Raw genomic sequence first — 19,342 nt, forward strand, 5'->3', positions numbered from 1 at the left:
ATAGCTAGAGTATACACGGGGTTTCGGTCTAGAGTTTCGGCGATTACGGAGCGCGCATTCACAAGCTTTAGCGCTTGCATGTGGCCGAGTATAGTTCTGGCAGTAGTGACCCCAAATCGACGACTGCTTACATCACAAAAAGCGTGCACATTGAGCGGGAAGCGTCGATGTGACCATGTTTGGCGAACGCAGCCGGCAGCTGGCGCCGCTTGCAGGTAAACACGCTGGGATCGCAGTCGTAATCCGCGAATCGGCTAATTCCTGCAGAAGTTTAGCGCTCACACACTAAATACTAAATGGTGTATGGTTACTGTGTTTGCGTTGAAGCACTTACGAGATGTCATTTGGCTCGGGAATAGGTCGCGCGCGCGGCTGCGGGGGAGGCGAGACTTCGCCGGCGGCAGATGGGAGGCTCTTGTTCGGTGCGGGCAGTCAAGCATACTGGAATCGCTTTGGGTTTTGCGATGACGGGACTGAAGTGGCAGTGGTGGAGCATGCTTTCGTTATTGTGCGTTTATGGTGAATAAAGAGACCAAAGGTGCGGATCCTAATGAAACTTCGCATGTATGGCGACTAGGGGGGGCCGTATGGTCCACCAGTCTCCAATAAGCGTGGGGGGTTACGAACTCAAGATGCCTTAACACTGGCACATGCATTCGTTACGAGTAGAATTCTCTACTCAAACACATTCACATGCGAAAACATGACGAGGACCAACTCGGGGTCATACATCGCAGTTATCAAACGGGCTCTTGACCACCCATTGTCACATACAACCAGCGTTTGTAAGACCTTGGGATGGTCAACACCTATCGGGAACTCCGATAGGCCCATCTTTTTAGCCAATACTATCACGAACGTCATCCGGTCGCCGCATTCCTGACCGACTACACATCCAATGCACCCTTCGTGGGAGGCTGCGGATAAGCGTGGGAGGCGGCGCTTATCCGCTGCCATTACCTACAGTCCCAACGGACCTTGGTCGCCAGGGCGCGAGCAGCGTTAGACGCCATTGGGGCTCTGAAATAGGAGCTCCATCTAGATTTGCGAGGGCCTGGGCCAATAGAGCCTCAGTCCAAACACCTCCTCGTGCAAAAGACTAAATAAATGCCACCACCCCCATGCTTTCATGCACGTGGCCAAACTGAACATGGTTTGGCAAAAAAAAAAAAAGAAAAACTTTACAGCGCTCTGGCGTGAGTACGGACGGCAACGAGCCGTGGCTTATGTGGATGCCGCCACGTACAGTTTCCACCCAGCCTACGCGCTTGCAGTCACAATTCTCTCCAACCCACTCTAACTGCGCAAGTGAACACTTCGACCTCATTTCAGGTGGAGGAGTCAGCTGTTGCCTTAGCTATTACGCAAACTTCAGCAGAATGCATTTTCAGTGGCTCAAAAAGGCTGTGAACAGGCCTGCAGGCTACACTTAGCTTTTTCTGCTTTTTAACCTGAAGCTGACAGCAGAAAAAATCCAGTAATTTTTCATTCCAAAGAAAAGTGCATAAAGATACTATTTTGCAGCTTCAGGCTGCTGACAGGGTGAAAGCAGACCAAAGCGACAGCCAGTGTTCCTATGCATGCCTGTAGCATTGTGCAAGAGGGTGCACGAACAAATATGCAGAATCAACTCACTTTAGCCTTGCACGCAGTAGGAAAAGTTTCATTCAATCTCGGAGCTTTTAATATCAATGCCCTACCTCCCTTATTCTGATGTGCCCTTAATTCTATATGTGCAGCCAGCTCTCAGAGCTAAAAAAATTCAGTAACCAAATTGACAGAGCCCAAAATCGAACCCAGCCAATATTCTATTGTCCATACTCGACTAGCTTTATAAACTGTGGCATGTCATTTTTATAAGCCTCCCGTAGTTTGCTAAGACATTCCAGAATTGGTGCAGCAGCATTACAGACAGCGAAGGGCGAAGCCCTGTTGTACACACTGACCATCGACTCCTGTTTCTACTCCCTCCAGTACTTCTCTGAAGCAAAAATAACTTATTTTCTAATGAAACTAATGTTCAAGACATGCCTGCAAACTGTTCGCAAATGACATTACTGCTACACCTGCAAGCAGCATTCTACAAATGACTGCACTTATTGGAACTGAAATGCCCTGAAATGTACAATGCTGCAGCACAGAGAAGCACCAAATTGTTTTCTCCAGTGTGCAAAGGGCTAGCTCCTTTTTATTTGCCCCTTTTAACAGTTTACCTCTATACATGCCCCAATAGTATTATTGGCATAGTTTTTGGACATTACTTTCAATGCAGTATGCCAGAAAAAAAAAAAAAAAAAAAAGCCATATTGCAAAGCACTACAGTAGCAAGCTGCATCAAGCATGCCCCCCTTTGAAAACAGTTCCTTACGGTGCATTTAAGTAGAGAATTCCCCTTTTCTTTTTCTTTGCATCCAAATTTGCTACTATATTAATTTCTACAAAAAAATGAATACCTGCTGTGGCATAATTGTTGGGGCGTGCCATAGTGCATATTAACAGAGTACATATTGGACCTTCCGAACTTGTTCATTCCGCATTTGTTGATATAGAACTTGTCAATCTCAGTTACGTGCATATCATTAGGTGTGTTCTATTGTCAGCGTTGAAAAGTGCAATTATAGTTATGTCAAGTAGAAGGTTGTGCTAAATTTGTCCACACAAGTAGTCACTACTCCACCAGTCACACTGTGTGTCAGAAATACAGTTGCTTCACTGTGCTACAAGAAAAATCAAATGCATGTACACTTCTCTTTCACCTGCAAGCAAAGACTGCAAGTGCAAGCACTACATGTAGAACGGACACTCGAGAATAATATGATTTACTCTTCTTACTCTTCTGTACACAGTAGCTGTGTGACAGTCTACAGAAAGACTGTGCCTGAGCTTCTGAATTGTAGCCTCATACGATGAATTCTTTAGTCGTTGCAGCCCATAAAACACTTCGAATGCAATAGGAAAGTGGCCAATATGGAAAGAAATTTCTGCCCGACAGCAAATGAACGAAGACAGAGGGTCAAAGTAAGCACACAAAGAGCCAGGAGCATGGGAGCCATCCAGTGTTCTTTCACTGTTGTGCTGGAGGGCAAATGTGATTTGTACAAGGGCAGCCAACAAACTACAAGCAGCAGCTGGGAACAGCAAAGACGGCTACTTGGCAACCCTGGCCGAAGGGGATCAGTTCTGGGCCTTGGCCAGCTTATCCTTGAGTGACTGGGGCATCTCTGGGGGAGGGGGCCGCGGCAGGCGCAGCCACACCTTTACACCATCGTAGATGAACCACTGCAGCGCTGTCAGCGTACCAATCATGATGATACGCGGCGTCAGACCCTTCCACAGACCTGCAGGAAGAGTGCATAATTAAGTCACACGGACAAGACTTCCAAGTTCGTTGTGAACTTCAATGTTCAATGTCCAAACGTGACAAATGGCCTACAAAGGACTCTGTAGTGGAGGGCCCCAGATTATTTTAGAAAAGCCTGGGTTCAACACGCGCCAAAGTAGCACAGTATATGGGCCCTTTTGCATTTAACCTCTATCAAAATACAGCCGCCACTATGGGATTTGACCCACACCCTATGGATCAGCAGCTGAACCACCATGGCAGACAAATTGTGCAAGTTATCCGCTAGGCGAGGAAATTATTGGTCCTGTTTGTTTTGGTGCCTGGCATTCAGGGGTTGAAGCTGCCCTTTCACAATGCACTACCTAATACAATATACAGTTGAATCCCGCCACAACGAATACCGCCACAACGAAATTTCCGCGACAACGAATAATTTTTTATTCCCCGCGAGTATCCTATAAGAATTAATGGCCTAAATTTCTCTGCACAACGAACCATTTTTGCAGAGCGTTTCCGCTTCAACGAAATTTTCGCGTTCAAAATCGAAACCGAAACTAGTTTTATTGGCGAGAAGTCCAAGTCAAATCCAAAGCCACATTAAGCATGAAATCACGTGATTGCAGTTCCGCCATTTTGGCTTTGTGTCGTGGTCGCGTTGTTCACTCGCTGCCTTTCTCTTCGACAACGACGAGTTTTCATCCGCAGGACACGATGGCAACGCAAGTGAAAAAACGCAAAACTCTTTCCCTTGAGCAAAAAGCTCAAATAATCGCCCAAGCAGAAAGCGGAAGGAAGAAAGCGGCAATTGCTGAAGACTTCGGAATTCCTGCAAGTTCGCTGTCAACGATTCTAGGCAATAAGGACAGCGTGAGAATGGCACTTGCTTCAGGCACATCCTCGAAGCACAAAAAGGTGACGCGGCCCCTCCATGAAGAGTTGGACAAAGCAGTGCATGCGTGGTTTGTGGAAGCACGAGCCAGCAACGTCCCCCTGTCCGGAAGCATCGTCCAGCAGAAAGCCTTGAACTATGCATGCCTACTTGGCATTGATGATTTTAAAGCCAGCATTGGCTGGCTAAACCGTTTCAAGGCCCGCCATAACATCGTTGGAAAAGTGTTGTGCGGCGAGTCAATGTCAGCAGACGTGGACGGAGCAGCTGCTTGGAAGGCGAGTAACATGGCCGGAATTTTAAGCAACTTCGCGCCTGCAGACATTTACAACGCCGACGAGACCGGGCTATTCTACGAGATGTTGCCGGCTAGGACGCTCGACTTCAAGGAGCAGCGCTGTCACGGCGGCAAACACAGCAAAAAACGCATCACAGTGCTGCTTTGCACAAACATGGATGGCTCGGACAAGCGTCCGCCGTTAGTCATAGGCAAAAGTGCCAAGCCGCGCTGTTTTAAGAGAACTCGTAGCCTACCTGTGCAGTACAAGGCGAACAACAAGTCATGGATGACCCGCGCTATTTTCACCGAGTGGATGATGGCATTCGACCGCGACATGAAGCGGCAGGGCCGTAAAGTTTGCTTGCTTTTGGACAATTGTTCAGCGCATCACTCCGACGAAGTCAAGCTCACTAACACGGAGCTGAGGTTTTTCCCTCCCAATTGCACGTCTGTCTTACAGCCTCTCGATCAGGGCGTGATTCTTAGCCTGAAGCGCGCTTGCCGCGGGAGGTTAATTCAGCGGCTGCTTTTCAACACTGAAACCGGCCGAGACACGAAGGTGGACTTGTACGTGGCACTGCAGATTATGTCTGCTGCCTGGAGCACACTGGGGCGCTCAGTAATTGTGAACTGTTTCAGGCACGCCGGATTTGCCGAAGGTCGACCCGTACACTCTGCTGGCCTAACACCAGGCGTTACAGACGACGACGAAGAGGCGTCACCGGCTCCGGGGATCGCGGCCGCCTGGAAAACGCTGGGAGAAATAGGAACCGTGCCGCCTAATCTCGAGCTCGACGAATACATCGGCGCTGACGCTTGTGTTGTTGTTCACGAAGATGTGAGTGATGAGCAGATCATAAAAGCTGCCCGGAATGATAAGGACTCTTCCGATGAAGAAGACGACGACGTACAGGAAGCGCCGGCTGCGGCAACCGCCGTACAGGTGATGGACGCTTTTGATGTCATCAGGAATTTCGTTGCTGTCCGAGACGACGATGTTGCAATGGGTTTGCTGACCGAGTGCGAAAATCGCGTGACGGCGTTGCTCGCTGTGAAGCGTAAGCAAACCAAGCTTACAGATTTTTGGCATTAAACGCCTTTGCTGCTGCTTGGGCAATTCTTTCTGCGTTTCACGTCAAATTTTTGCGATAACGAAGTTCCGCGAGAACGAATTTTTTTTCGTGCACCGTGAATTTCGTTATAGCGGGATTCAACTGTACAATACAAAATGGCCTATGACACTTTTTCTTTTGCTTCCCACAGTAACGTTCAAAAAACAAGATGGGTATGTTGCACCTGAAGGGGCGGCTCTAGCTCCTAAATACCAGGCATCAACACAGCTGGGACCAGAAATTTGCCCTGGCTCATCAGTAACTTGCATATCAGTCTGTTGAAACAGATTCCTAGAATGATCTGCTCACTCACATTAATGTCACTGTTTTTACAAAGGGAAAAGCCTTTTGGCCTTTATTGCTGCTGATTGCATTTCATTTATTGCATTTAAGGCAAACAATAACACAGCACACCCTTCACAGAAACTAGGCCTGACGACGCCGACTGGCAACCCATCCATGCCATCCATGGTACCCACGATTCTACTCTCACGCCGACATTTGATGATAATAGCGAACTTTAAAATATAAACCGCCTGGCAGTGTGACTCAGATTCTTCCCGATTCGCTGAATTTATCTAACTTTTTTTTTTTGCGGTGGATGTAAATTCATAGTAATGTGGTGCTTAACTTATGCGACAGCGATAAAATTGCATTTGTTATTCTGAATTATTCGGTATTTTGAAATTCGTAGTACTGAATTTTTTTTTTTTACATTGAAACCATAGGCTTTTTTTGGAAGGGGATTTTCAAAATTTTCATAATTCTGAAAAAATCGTTAATTTGATGTTCGTTGTAATGAGATTTGACTGTATAATGATGGACTGTATAAAGTCTGGCGCTTCATCGCCAGACTTTCCACGTTTTCTATGGTAAAATAAACCGCTTATTACAATGGTGCCATATTATATTATCGATTATAACAATCAAATATGGTCACTGGAAGTCAACAAAAACGCAAAAATATGGCGACCACAAAAGTGCGCGCGTACGCAGAGACGCCAACAACGATGAAGCAGCAATAAAAAAAAAAAGATTGGAACAGAGAGCTTCAAGCCAATCGCCGAGGGAGCTTGCATCCTGCGGAGACGCGGGAGAGGACGGACTGCTTCCTTATGGGGAGGAGGAGGGAAGGCGTAAAGCGCTGTTAGGCACAGCTGCTCTGAGGGAGAGCTTTGAGTGCTGGACTCGCGTTCTCTCTGCCTCTGCACGGTGGAGCCGTCCATTCTGAGGGTGCGCTAACCGCGCTGCGCTGCACTATCCTCCCCTGTTTGCTTTGTCCAGGCCCCCACATCGCAGTTGCACGTTTTGTGGAAGGCGTGCAGCAGCGTTCGTGCCCGTGTCTTTTTAGCATGGTTCTCCTAGTATGCAATCATTGTTGCCACGATCTCGCTGGCCCTGGATTTTCCGCGAACAGCAATGGAGGAACCTCCTTCAGGAAGCACAACACAACAGGTGCTGAGGAGGAAGCGAACGGCAATACCGCTAGAAGTTAAGCGGAGCATTGTATGGTGAGCACAAGGACGGCGTAAAAGTGTGCAACTCTGTGTGCAAGTACGGCCTGACACAACAGATAGTATCGACAATCATCCGCAATGTGCTCAAGATTGAGAACAAAGCGATGTCAGTGCTGCCCATGAATGGACGACAGCCAGAAAAGGGTTCGACACGGGGCCTACAAAGACGCAGAACAGGCGCCGCTTTACCAGTTCTTGAACGCCTGCGCAGCGAACCTGCCGATTAGTGGCCGGATTTCAATGGAGAAGTCTAAACACTCATACCTCCCGCCAACACAGCGATGACCGAACTTTGGGCCACAGTGAACAAATTAGGAATTAGAAACGAGTAGGAATTTTTACATGCAGACGATAGTCGCGACAGATGAAGAGCTGACAGACGAGGCTATTGTTGCTGCAGTCACTGACGCGGATGACAGTGACAGTAGTGACGGCAATGATGAACCGGAACCTGTACAGATCGAGTCTCGCCAGATGGTTTTGAGAATTATCGACTCCCTGCGGGACTTTTGCTAAGAATATTCCACTGCACTACATTCAGCACTTGGATGCCCTGCAGAAAGATGTTCGCCAGATTGCCGTGAAACAGACAATGCTTACGAATTACTAGTTTCTTCCCGCTACGAAATAAAGTGTAAGCTCGTCCTCATTAAATGTGTAGTTCATAATGTTTTCTGTTTTTTCAGCCTAACCCGGTTATAGCAATTATCAGTTAAAACAATGCCGATTCTATGGCACTTCAATATTGTTATAAGTGGGTTTGACTGTATTCACAAATGTGTTCAAGCGATGGCATGGATTAAAACTAAGCGAAATTGAAACTATGCAGCTGCACTGCACTAAAGACTGCCTTCTATTCTAAGATGGAAGCTAAATGCAGGTACCATACAAGAATTCTCTACCAAGTTTCCCAACAAGTTCCTTCCTCAATTACTCATTCTGATGTGCTGAGCAGTCAAGCCACGCAATAAGGAAGCTGAGATGTTCAGACTACAAAGCAGCTACAAGCAGGTCAACACTCAATAGCCATGGTTATGTCAAAAAGCAAAGAGAAAAAAGGCACCTTGCAGATGAGCAGGAATAAAAAATTGCCCTTGTCTTTACAGATTTGTCAGTTCTAACTGGCACTTCTGCTGCTTTTATTCTTAGTTCATACTTTGTGCAGTCATATTGAGCTACCAATCGATGTGAAGCCTCAAGCCAAGCCTACAGCAAAGCACAGTTAAGCCACGTTCACACTGGCCAGTCGCCAAGGTCGCCAGTGTGAATGCGGCTTTAGGCAAATCAAGGCCAAACTCACCAGCCATGCCAAGCTTCTTGGCAGCCTCAATGGCAGTACTGCCCTTCTCCTGGTTCAGCTTCGACACCACAGTGTCCGCAGGGTGGGACACAATGGCACAGAACACACCGGCTGCACGACAGGAAAAAAAAAATTGAAGCATCAATAACCATTAGCTAGTCACACATCACACTGGCGCTTAAAAAAAAACTGATCTCACTTACATTCCTGGTTAGGGTCTTTTTGCATCAAAATTCAGAAATTAAGCAAAGAAGACCAGGTGAAACGCTACAGGGTTCGCAGAAATCCTGAATGCACACGAGAATGTTGAGTAACTTCACTACAGCCCGGCGATGCACTTCAACAGAAACAGCCTATGTATTCAGTCTGTTACTTTAGATCTGCACTTTCCCAAAGCACCAACATTGAAAGAAAATTCTGCTTTTCTCCATACAGCCAAGCTATCCAATATGAACTGGAGTGTGAGATTAGAATTTATAATGTGCTTACGAACCAGTTCCTTTGGTGTTTGGTAGAATATGCTTGAGTACTTTTTGCTGAATATCTATTTTTCATGATGTTTTATGCCACAAAAACAGGTTTGGCCAGAGTGCCATGACGAAAGGTGTTCATCTATACAAGTTGGCCCATTTTAAAATAATTTCCCCCTGATACGCCAAACACAAGACCACAAGAAAGCTTATGCCCATGGATCTAGTAAGTACAGTTCTCCATAAAGCCAATGCTTCAATTACATGGCACCAGGCTTGACTACCAAAGCAGTTGCCCCCGCAACAACAGCTTCCTACAGATCTGGTTTCTCAAGCAATGTGGCTTCATACCAATGTATCCAGCGATGAAGGTGACAACCAGCTGCTCTGGCTTTGAGCACTGGTCACGTGGCTTGGGCACAACGTGCTTGTAAAGGAGCTCCACGGTGCGCTCAAAGCAGGCAAACTTCATCATTGTGTAGGGGATTTGACGCATCCACAATGGGCTGATACCCTTGTAAAACCTGCAAGATTTCGTTACTACATAAAGGAGACTAAAAAATTCCTGTTCACATGCAGACTGTAGCTAACAAATAGCAATCACAAGGACTATGAGCCGAAAACGTACTCATCCAGAAGTGCAATGCTAGCCAAGTGAATTCATTGGTAAAGTGGTTATTGGTCAAACTTCACGACCACTGCTCATTGCTTTCACCTCTATCCGCCAGCTAGAAACTTGAAAATTAAAACATTTCGTGCAGTTTTCTTTTATGTGCCCCTGCGCCATAGCCGGCTCCACCACAACTGGTCTGAATATAACAAATTATGCTGGGAAACACACAGGCATGGCACACCCAATGCGGACGGTCCTGCCTTTTGCCTACGGAAAGAAACTCACTGCTGTAGTAAGCACTGCCGCAACTCTAACATCATAGACTGACATTTGTAGATATTTGAAAAATAAGGAACTTTCTATCATTGACGTATGCATACTAGTGCACATAAAGTGCACAAGCATCATTGTTCCATGCATTTCAGGTTCAGGGTGGTTTATTAGAGTAAAAATATACTAGATGCGCAAGCCAAATTTCAACACAACCTCCCGTTCGAATTAGCCGATGCGAGCCTACCCATGTTAGAATCAACATTTTCCTGCCCACAGCTACTGCCATCAACAGCTCAATAATTCGAATTTCCCCACTTCTGAAGTGCTCCTGAATAGCTAGAGCCACCGAGTGAGTAGTGGAGAAACACTCCCACTTTAGTTTTCCGTTTTCTTTTTCCATCACAAGGAGGGATTTAAAATCCTCTTCACAGCTGGGTCAGGTGACGTGCGTTTTTTTTGCATCATAGCGTTAGTATCTCACGCTGCCCCATCGTAAGAATGGCGTTTCCTCCGACGAGTGTAATACATCAAAGGAAAAGTTTCTGGACTGTGGTTGGAGCAGTGACACAAAAAACAAGTTCGATTTGTCAGATTTTAACATGGTCAGTGAAACTGCTTAACACTTTCCTGTCCACGGAAAAAGGGGTGGTGTCATTATTATTTTTTTTTTCTTTCAAGAAAACTTGCTTGGTATAGGGGTGTTTAGTATCAAATTGTAGAGGAGGAATTCCTCTTCGCAATTGTATTAGTGACAATCCATATATTTATTTTGTGATGAAAAAGAACTAGCAGCACAAAAATGTGGCTAAAGAAAAAAAACACAAACGTATCAGTTTCATGAACAGAAAAAAAAAATTCCAAAATATAAGTTTTTTACAACAAGGACCAATGCAACATTGCAGCAAATTCTAGCTTTCTGTGTACAATATATGCTGAGTTAGGAAAGAAAACAGTAGTCGAGGTCTACTATGCTGAAGTCGACCCCTGGCCGTCCTCTAGAGGAAAACACGACTCCCTGTGCTACCAGCAGCAAGTAATACTACCCAAAACAAGTTGTCACCTCGCAGATAACAGTTGTGACCTTCAGAACAGTGATCTCTTCCGATCAGCGCGCAGCAAAAGCGGAAATTTTGGGGGGAGCGCAATGCGAAACTTATCGAGGCATGGATGTCCACGTTCCGGGTCGGTTTGACATAGTTTCACTGTCAGTGCTAAAGTCTGAAGAACTGAATTCGTCTTCCGAGTCATCACTGCTGCTGTTCGCATCCAAAAACGAGCTCTCCAATGCGTCAACTTCCGCAGAACTGCGTGAAAGCAGGAGCGCGCGATGTCAACGCCATGATGCAAACAGGAGCGCCGATCACCTAACTCCGGAGACTATCTGGACGGGCGCGGCACGGCGGAAAAATTAAATCAAAAGCAAAACTGAAAGAAGGGTTCTTTTATTTCCCACCAAGTCGCGCCACTCATCAAGAAGTGCTTTGAAAGTGGGAAAATTCAACCATCGATAATGGGTGACACTTTACGGAGCAGGGCTGTCGACGTTCCAGGTCGGTTGTGACGCAATTTCGCTGTCAGTGCTAAAGTCTGAAGAGCTCAATTCGTCTTCCAAGTCACCACTGCTGCTGTTCGCATCCAAAAACGAGCTTTCTGATGCGTCAACTTCCGCAGAAACGCCCAAACAAGGAGCGTTGATCACCTGACTCCGGAGACCATCTGGACGGGCGCGGCACGGCAGAAAAATTAAATCAAAATCAAAACTGAAAGAAGGGTTCCTCTATTTCCCACTGGATGATGCCACTTGGCAAGGAACGCTTTGAAAGCGGAAAAATTTGAATCGTGAAACCATCGATAGCAGGCTATTGATGGGAATAGGCACAGACAGGGAAGTGTTAAAACAGACCCTAAACGCCAACAGGTATCCATCAGCAAGTTTCGCTTCTCCAAATCTGTTCATGGCTGGCATGCTGATCTACAAATATCCTGCGTGTTCTAAGGATCACAGTTCCTATCTGGGGGTTGTCAACGTCCTTTGGAAGGGATCATTTGTCAACTGCACAGTCATCTTGTGCAACGGGACCTGTTGATTTGGCATTACCTATTTTAACTTTTTTTGTGTTTGACCTATGTAAAATAGCATTAATGTTTCTACAAGTTTTTCACTCTGTGGTTGCAATTTTTATGAATTGCAAATGCATTGCATCAAATGTCATTATTTGGCTGCTACATGAATACATTTAAAGGTCCACAGAAACGGTCACCAAGAAGCCACTGATAAACGTGTTCAGTGTGTAGAACGAATCCTTTTGAGCATTAACCCAAAGTATAACGCCTTGGAACAAAGCCAGCGATTTATTACTTTTTAAAAGCGTTTTTTGAAATTCACAAACAGAGGATGTCGCTTGGCGTTGTCACATGGAACTATTTTCTTAAACCGTGATGTCACGGGTGAGTTGACTGGCAAGGCTTGTTAGAAGCTGCCATTCGCTGCGGCCACTGCAGCCATGACATCACGGACACACTTCCGGTAGCTGTAAAAGTCGTCTGCTCGTGCGCTGCGCGAGCTCCTCAGGCGGTCAAGCACCGCACGATGGCAGCACCTCCTCGACCGCCGTAAACACCGCCGCTGTGGCCCCTCCTCCCGAAAACCGTACGCGAACAACACAGCGGATCCTTAGCGCCGATGTACGAAATAAAGCGTGCTAAAATTTGTTGGCGTCTGGAATACTGAACCGAATATCAAGTATGAAGCCCTCGTGAGGATCGCTGACCAGCCGCAAATTGCTTGTAAGAGCGATAGCCGTGATACAAGCAAGTTTCTGCTCAAGCCAGCCGCCGCTGGTACATTTCGGCTCATCCAATCTGCTCGTACTAGCTCTGCGATTAATGCGTGGTCAGAGTTCATTGTATGATTATTTTACTATGGCAGGATAGGATTCACAATAAGGCAGTTTCATAAGTAAACGATTTACGACAGCGTTGATCAGTACCAAAGCGCCGACCGCCGCGGCTTCGAAGCGAAACAATTTAGGCCTAGCGACGACTAGGGACTGTCACGCACGGCACCGTCGTTCGCCGCGGTCGCGTGCCCCACCCCCGCAGTAAAGTGTAACGTACCTCAGCCTGCTCGCGGCATCCCGTGCTGCAAGTGTTGCAAACTCTTGTACTTTCATTACAGCTAAGGCGGCGCATTTGTTGACGTTCTGCTCAGCAACAAATCGTTCAAACGACACAGGCAGGACAAGGCTTTAGTGCGCAGTCGCTGCGCTGTCGGCCGTAATCGAAGAGGTCGGGCGGCACAGTAGACACCGCATATTCTATACATTGATCTTTGAACGTGATACAGTGGGCAAATGAATAACTTTGTGAAGCAGACCTGCTTGTACGTTTCACGCACTCTGGCACCGACGAGTAGCCTCCGTCAACAGACGCCGCCATAACCTCGGCTAACAACGCAAACCGAGGTCGCCAAGCTCGTTTTGCGATAATCGCGGTTCGTGGTGTAACCATGGTTTGGTCCGCCATGTGGGCTAACCACGGTTTCGCGTAACCGCAGTTACGCTGCGTGAGCTGGCAAACTCCTCAGTGTGCGAGCGAGGACGGGTTGACCCGAGTACGCCAGCGAGCGAGCGTGCAGCAGCCAGAAGTTCGTCGAAGTGACGTATTTCTGGGAGGAGCTTTGAACTTGCTTGTATTGTTTATTTTTTTATGACTCCCTTCGGCGTACGAGTTGAGAGGGAAACTTGGAAGGGTCATTTTTAATTGCAGATATCTCTGGTGTTGCAGAAGCTAGATCGAAAATGTTTGCGGGAAAATGATGGGCGGTTCAATATCAGTGTTATGGCGTTGCTTACCCTTCTTGGTGACCCATTTCTGTGGACCTTTAATGTCATAAGGTTTGAATGACATTCAAATGCGGACGAGTTTGGAACACTCATTTCATCTCAAGTGGAATATGTACTCAAGACACCAGGTATACAGGAGAAACAAGCAAAAACAACATGCACACTACCAAAGTTTTTTAAGTTTTGTAAAAGAAATGTTAATTCAGGTGTGAAATTTCGCATCGCAGGTGTTGTGGAGTCATTACTCTCTGTCACAACAGCAGCCCTGCCATGCCTGCGAGTGTTGGTTCTTCTGGGTTTTGTTTTTTCTTGCTCGCCACTTCTCAACTTGTGTTTATCTCGGAAGTACTTCAAGCTGTAACTCAGTGCTTAAAGGGACATTAAAGAGAAAAAGTGGGCTTGCATCGATAGAATGCCAATTCCTGATTACAAAAAATCCACTCTTATTGAAAACAGAGCAGTTATAAGGTAGTAAAGAGGAAGAACAGAAACAGGTATCGCCGCCACAGCCGAGACGGTCGAGACTCGCAACTACAAATAATGTGATGCTCTAGGAATCCCGGAGGCTGACAAACGCGAATTAAGTTGCTAGTTTGAATGCTGTAGTAGGTTTTGTCTCTAATATAATAACATGCTTTTATCATACGTAAAAGACGACGTAAAGCCAACGTAAACATTGCAAGGCAAATACAAAAATATACATGGAGGCGCCACAGTTTCGGTAATGTTCTGGCTCAGGCACTTCGTGCGTGCTCGGACAGTTTCATTTTGGACCTGCAGTGCCTGAAATAAGAACTTGGAGCAGCAGATGCGCCTTGCTCGCTCACATTTGAGCATTCGGAGGCGCGAACGAGTGAAATCCGCTGCTGCCGACACGCTCCTTCGTTCACACTTCTGAGCCAACATATTGCCACCATCACTGCTTCGACTGCGAGCTCCCGTTAACCCTGACCTGACCGCTCGACTGCAGCTATGTACACCACGAAAAGCATACATATGCGAAGTGCCGAAGGAAAAACACATTATCATTCAATTGTTCACTAAATCATGGCACATCTGACCCACATACTGCGGCAACAAGAGCTTTAACGTGCTATTTGCAGGCATCGTAAACAAAAGAGGCATACTTGCCGCTCATACCAAGGAGAGCGTCGATCTTATTCCAAATGTCATTGTTCCGCTATTGCATCCTTGCCTATAGCGCGGGTCGACCAGCGAAAAAAGGGCCTTGGATAAAAAGTAAAAACTAAAAAATAATGAAGCACCACAAATACATTAAAAAGGTTAAAAAAAAAAGTGACACCACCACCGGGATTCGAACTGACTACTGCTTGCTCCGTAACGTTCCGCACTAACCACTCGGCCACGCCGAGACATAGGGAGCCGGGAAATATTTCTGCACATTAAGTCACGGCTGCATTTATAATGAAACTTCATGTTTCGAGGTGTATAGGCCATTGCTGCCGATCTAAAAATGACAACTTCTTGACCATCGGAGCATGCTGCCTGCTCTAAGACTTGCAACTAATGTTCTGGATGCCTATACGCACTATATTGTGCACTGGAACCATTTTAACATGTGGAATTTTACAGCGCTGGCAAATTTAGGGGCGCCGGCTCTTCGGTCATGCTCTGCTATCGTGGACGCAATTTTCGCTGAACACGAAGCTGTAGCCCAAACCTTGACAGAAAAAAGTGCAACGAAGCTTCAAAACTTATTTGTATGTAAACATTTCGGGAAGCGTTGCGATGACCGAGGGCTTGGTTTGTTTATACGCAGTGCAAGGAGCACAAAAGCTTGAGAAACACGTAAAGTATTATGCATTACAAACGCTCTATGTTTCTTTTTCTTCCTTTATGGGCCCATCGCTCGGTAAATTACTCACTTCACTGTTTTACTTATTTTGGCTGTGGCCGTCACGTATTGTGAGCCGATTGACGATTACAAGTACACTGTTGCCATGTTGGCCCCTGAGGGATGCTAACCGGTCGCCGCCGCGGGCTGTGCCGGCTCGCCAGCAATTACGGAGTCTCCTCTTGCATCATAGCGTGCGTCATTCTGCCCAACTACGTAGCAGGAAAAAACAGTTTGAATTCGACCGGCGGGAACAAAAGAAACCTCAACTTATCACAATATCTCCGCAGTAATTTGATTTTTTTCTGCAGGATATGAGACAACAATGTCATGAAATGCCGTTTATTAGATTTTGATAGCATATTTTGGAGTCTTTAGTGTCCCTTTAAACTATTATATGTCAATTCTGTGTACCCACGCTCCGCCGTGCCAGCCATTATGTTTGTTACATTTATTGGATTTATGGAAGACTTTGTACTTGCTTGGATTTTAATGGCTAAAGCACAGCACCATGGCGGGAAATATTTGATGCTCATTATATCACACAGGAAAGTTTTAATCAGGTTTAAAATGCTACACAACGATTTCAAACGCCTTTTATTCACACTGATGTGCCTTAACTGTACCGATTTTTCTCACTGATAGTAATTGCCATCATTTGCATGACTTGGTCGTGCAGTAGAATCTGCAGCCTACCCGCTACAAAGGGTACAGCCATCATCAACAACAACATATGTTACTATGTAGCACTGAAAGAAAATAAATGGCCTACAATGCATTGAATGTCATTTGACTCAAATAACAGCTTCCATTGTGGCAGGAGGGTTGCATGGGCACTGGCTGGGACCGTGCTCTTAGTTCGAATTAGGTGAATTAATGAGGGTCAAATTAACGAGGTTTACTGTATTTTGTTACAAACAGGCAGAAGTGCACAGTTCCTCCCCTGTAACAGCAAAGCAAGCACACCAACCCAGCTCAAGAATTCAGTAACTCTGCACTTGAAGAGGGATGACACTTACCCACGCAGCCCTTCGTCTTTGTAAATCATCGGTGCAACCTTGGAGAGGTATGGGGGGCAGCCAGCCATGGTCTGGATGCGGACTTTAACGGCTTCCATGGGGCAAAGGGCAATGTCAGCAAAAAACTCTGCTGAGGCACTGGCCGCCAAGTAGACGGATGTTCGCCACAGATAGGACAGTTCCTAGTGAAAGAACGTATGGTGCGAGCATTAAGCAAGGCCTGATAGTGCTCTGAAGAGACTTTGAACAAATACAAGAGCCTTCATACCCGTTCCCAGAACTTCAAAAATTCCGGTACATAGAGGGCACTATGCACATAAAGTACTAACCAGAAGTTAAAGGAGTTTAAACAGTGCCCACTAATTGGGTGTGGCATGCCAATCTTTTAGGTTTGGTTTAGTTTGGTTTGTGGGGTTTAACGTCCCAAAGCAACTCGGGCTATGAAAGACGCCGTAGTGGAGGACTCCGGAAATTTCGACCACCTGGGGTTCTTTAACGTGCACTGACATCGCACAGCACACGGGCGCCTTGCTTTTCGCCTCCATCAAAAAGCGGCCGCCGAGGCCGGGATTCAATCCCGCACCCTTGGGAACAGTAGTCGAGCGCCGTAACTACTGCGCCACCCCGGCAGGGTCCAATCTTCTAGATCTGGCAAGCAGTCTGCACTGTGTATCAGTGTTCTAACAGCTATACAAATGGAAGGACGCACTGTTTAGTTCAGTGTTATTTTGCAAAGTTATATTTCCATTTTTCTGTTCAACAGATATGACTATTTAGATGAAAGAATTGGCACCAAGATTTCTTTCTGGACTTGAAAAAACTGCTATAGAAACCCACTGCATTCTGCAAGAACCATTTGAAGAAAGTAAGGACATGAGCCAAAGCAAGACCCTGTCCATGCAGTAATTACTCAATCACGGCTGAGCATTGATGACAATAAATGTTCCAGCTACAGTCAACAAGCACAAAATTGGAAACTATAGTAGAAGCTTGCAGGTGATGAACTATACAAGATTTCTGCAGTATTATTGGACAGTCATGCAGGACAGTTCAGTGCATTCAATTGGACACTTTGAACACAACGTGCAGTTCTGCCATATCTGACAAGACTGCTCATCGGCAGACATTCCATGTTTGTGTGTAGAAGACTCACTTAAGATCTGAAATTATTTCCCACCCATACAAACAAAGTGGGAACCACTATTGCTAATAACTTCCACAGAATAGACTGTTGGAAACAAGGTGCCCAGGAGTTAAACTTGCGAGCTGACTGCTGCCCAGCAAAAGGAACTGGTTATTACCTCTCCTAGAATGCCACTGTACAGTATCTTGAAGACTTCATAGAATCCAAACTTGCCAAGCCCTTGCAATGAGTAGCCAATGGCCGTTGGCGCCCAGCCGCGGCCAAGACCTCTCGTGCCTTCCTCTTTAATGGTTACACTGAATCCTTGAAATATGCCCTTGTATTTCCCTGGATTGGTCTGCAAAGCAAAGAGGAAAACAGACAAACTTCAGAGACCAGGCTCGAGAAAAAAAAGCACGAAGAAACGCCAGAAGAATGAGCGCACGCGCCTTACCTGTATTCTGCATTTCACAAGATCCAGAGGGACGATGGCAGTGTGGGTAATGCCGCAACTGAGAATTCCTCCGAACCCGCACAGGGCGTAGTACTTCATTGACCCGAACACGACGGGCTCTGGACAGCAAGAGAATCGATAAGATGTAAAACTGCACAACAACCATTCTGCTTCAACTACAAACTACATGGACAATCGAATTATGTCACTTTCAAACTTTCCTTCGAGAAAGGACGCAAAGGCACAGGAATAAGTAGTACAACCTGACAACGAACTTCACTGTAAAAAAGCAAGGCAGAGGCCCTCTTATTTACCACGCCCTGAACTGACGAACTTGCATAACCGAATTCTACCGGAGTGAAAGCTTATTTGTCATTCAAAGGGTCGCCCCCCGTCGGCTACCTGCCCTCTATAATTTTAGTACAAGGTCAACCGGCAGCTTGCTTAGGTATCTGCTCAATACGCAAAGCTAAACATCCTAGGCTATGTAGTTGAACAAACCAGCAAAAATTTGAGCCAAATCTTAAGAAAGAGGGTGAGTCTGGCTCACCGTCCGCGGCGCAAGCGCTGAAGGTCCTTGGAACCACAGTGGTTGGCACCGGCATCGAGTCGACAGACGAGTCGCACTTTGCTGAGAATGGCCTCGCAAACGGGCTCCGCTTGGCGGTTTCTAAAAGTTGGCTAAAGTTGTTCATCTTGGAGTGTAATAAAGTCCAATTCCTCGCAGACCAAAGCCAGAAAAACACAGGAGGGCACTTGGACCGGGTGCTTAAGCCCGACCTTATGCCGAACTTCTGCGAAAATGGCTGACGACCGGCCAAGAGGACACGTGATGTAGTTTTTCGCGTTGCCAGCCGTTTCCCGTTTTTCACTGCCAAATGGCCGCCAAGAACAACGTTACTACATGCGTTACTAAAACAAACGTTAGCCAAGACGTACGTTGAGCCGCGAAATCATTCATCTTTTTTTTTCCCCATCATTCGTACAAGAAATTTTGTACAAAACTTACTATTTACTAAATTTACATATTTAAACTGCTCATGAGGTGAAACAATTTTCTGTTCTCTGTTTAGATAAGCTTCAAGAACTTTGGTTCAAGAGCTTGCTGGCTAAAAAAAATAAAAACCCGTACTGTGAAATAAAATCGACGCAGTATTGTAGCATGAATGTAAGGATATCGTAGTCTGGCAGATCATTACCTCACTGTTCTAATTACTACCAACCCCTCTCATTGCACGGCAACTGCACC

General features: G+C 46.2%; 1 protein-coding gene across 1 annotated transcript; it reads right to left on the bottom strand.

The window, feature by feature from the left end:
• Positions 1-3,041: 3,041 nt before the first annotated feature.
• LOC146207226 (phosphate carrier protein, mitochondrial-like) lies at positions 3,042-18,923 on the bottom strand. The gene is made up of 7 exons (XM_084576282.1): positions 18,644-18,923; positions 18,094-18,212; positions 17,818-17,997; positions 16,517-16,698; positions 9,263-9,435; positions 8,442-8,552; positions 3,042-3,338 (listed from the first exon to the last, which is right to left on the bottom strand). The coding sequence occupies exons 1-7, from the start codon at positions 18,786-18,788 to the stop codon at positions 3,175-3,177; spliced, it is 1,074 nt and encodes a 357-aa protein (XP_084432408.1). The 5' UTR covers positions 18,789-18,923; the 3' UTR covers positions 3,042-3,174.
• Between the last annotated feature and the right edge of the window lie 419 nt (positions 18,924-19,342).

Source organism: Amblyomma maculatum, chromosome 1 (assembly GCF_055883805.1).
Source record: "Amblyomma maculatum isolate TAMU_Amacu chromosome 1, ASM5588380v1, whole genome shotgun sequence".
NCBI classification, from domain to species: Eukaryota; Metazoa; Arthropoda; class Arachnida; order Ixodida; family Ixodidae; genus Amblyomma; species Amblyomma maculatum.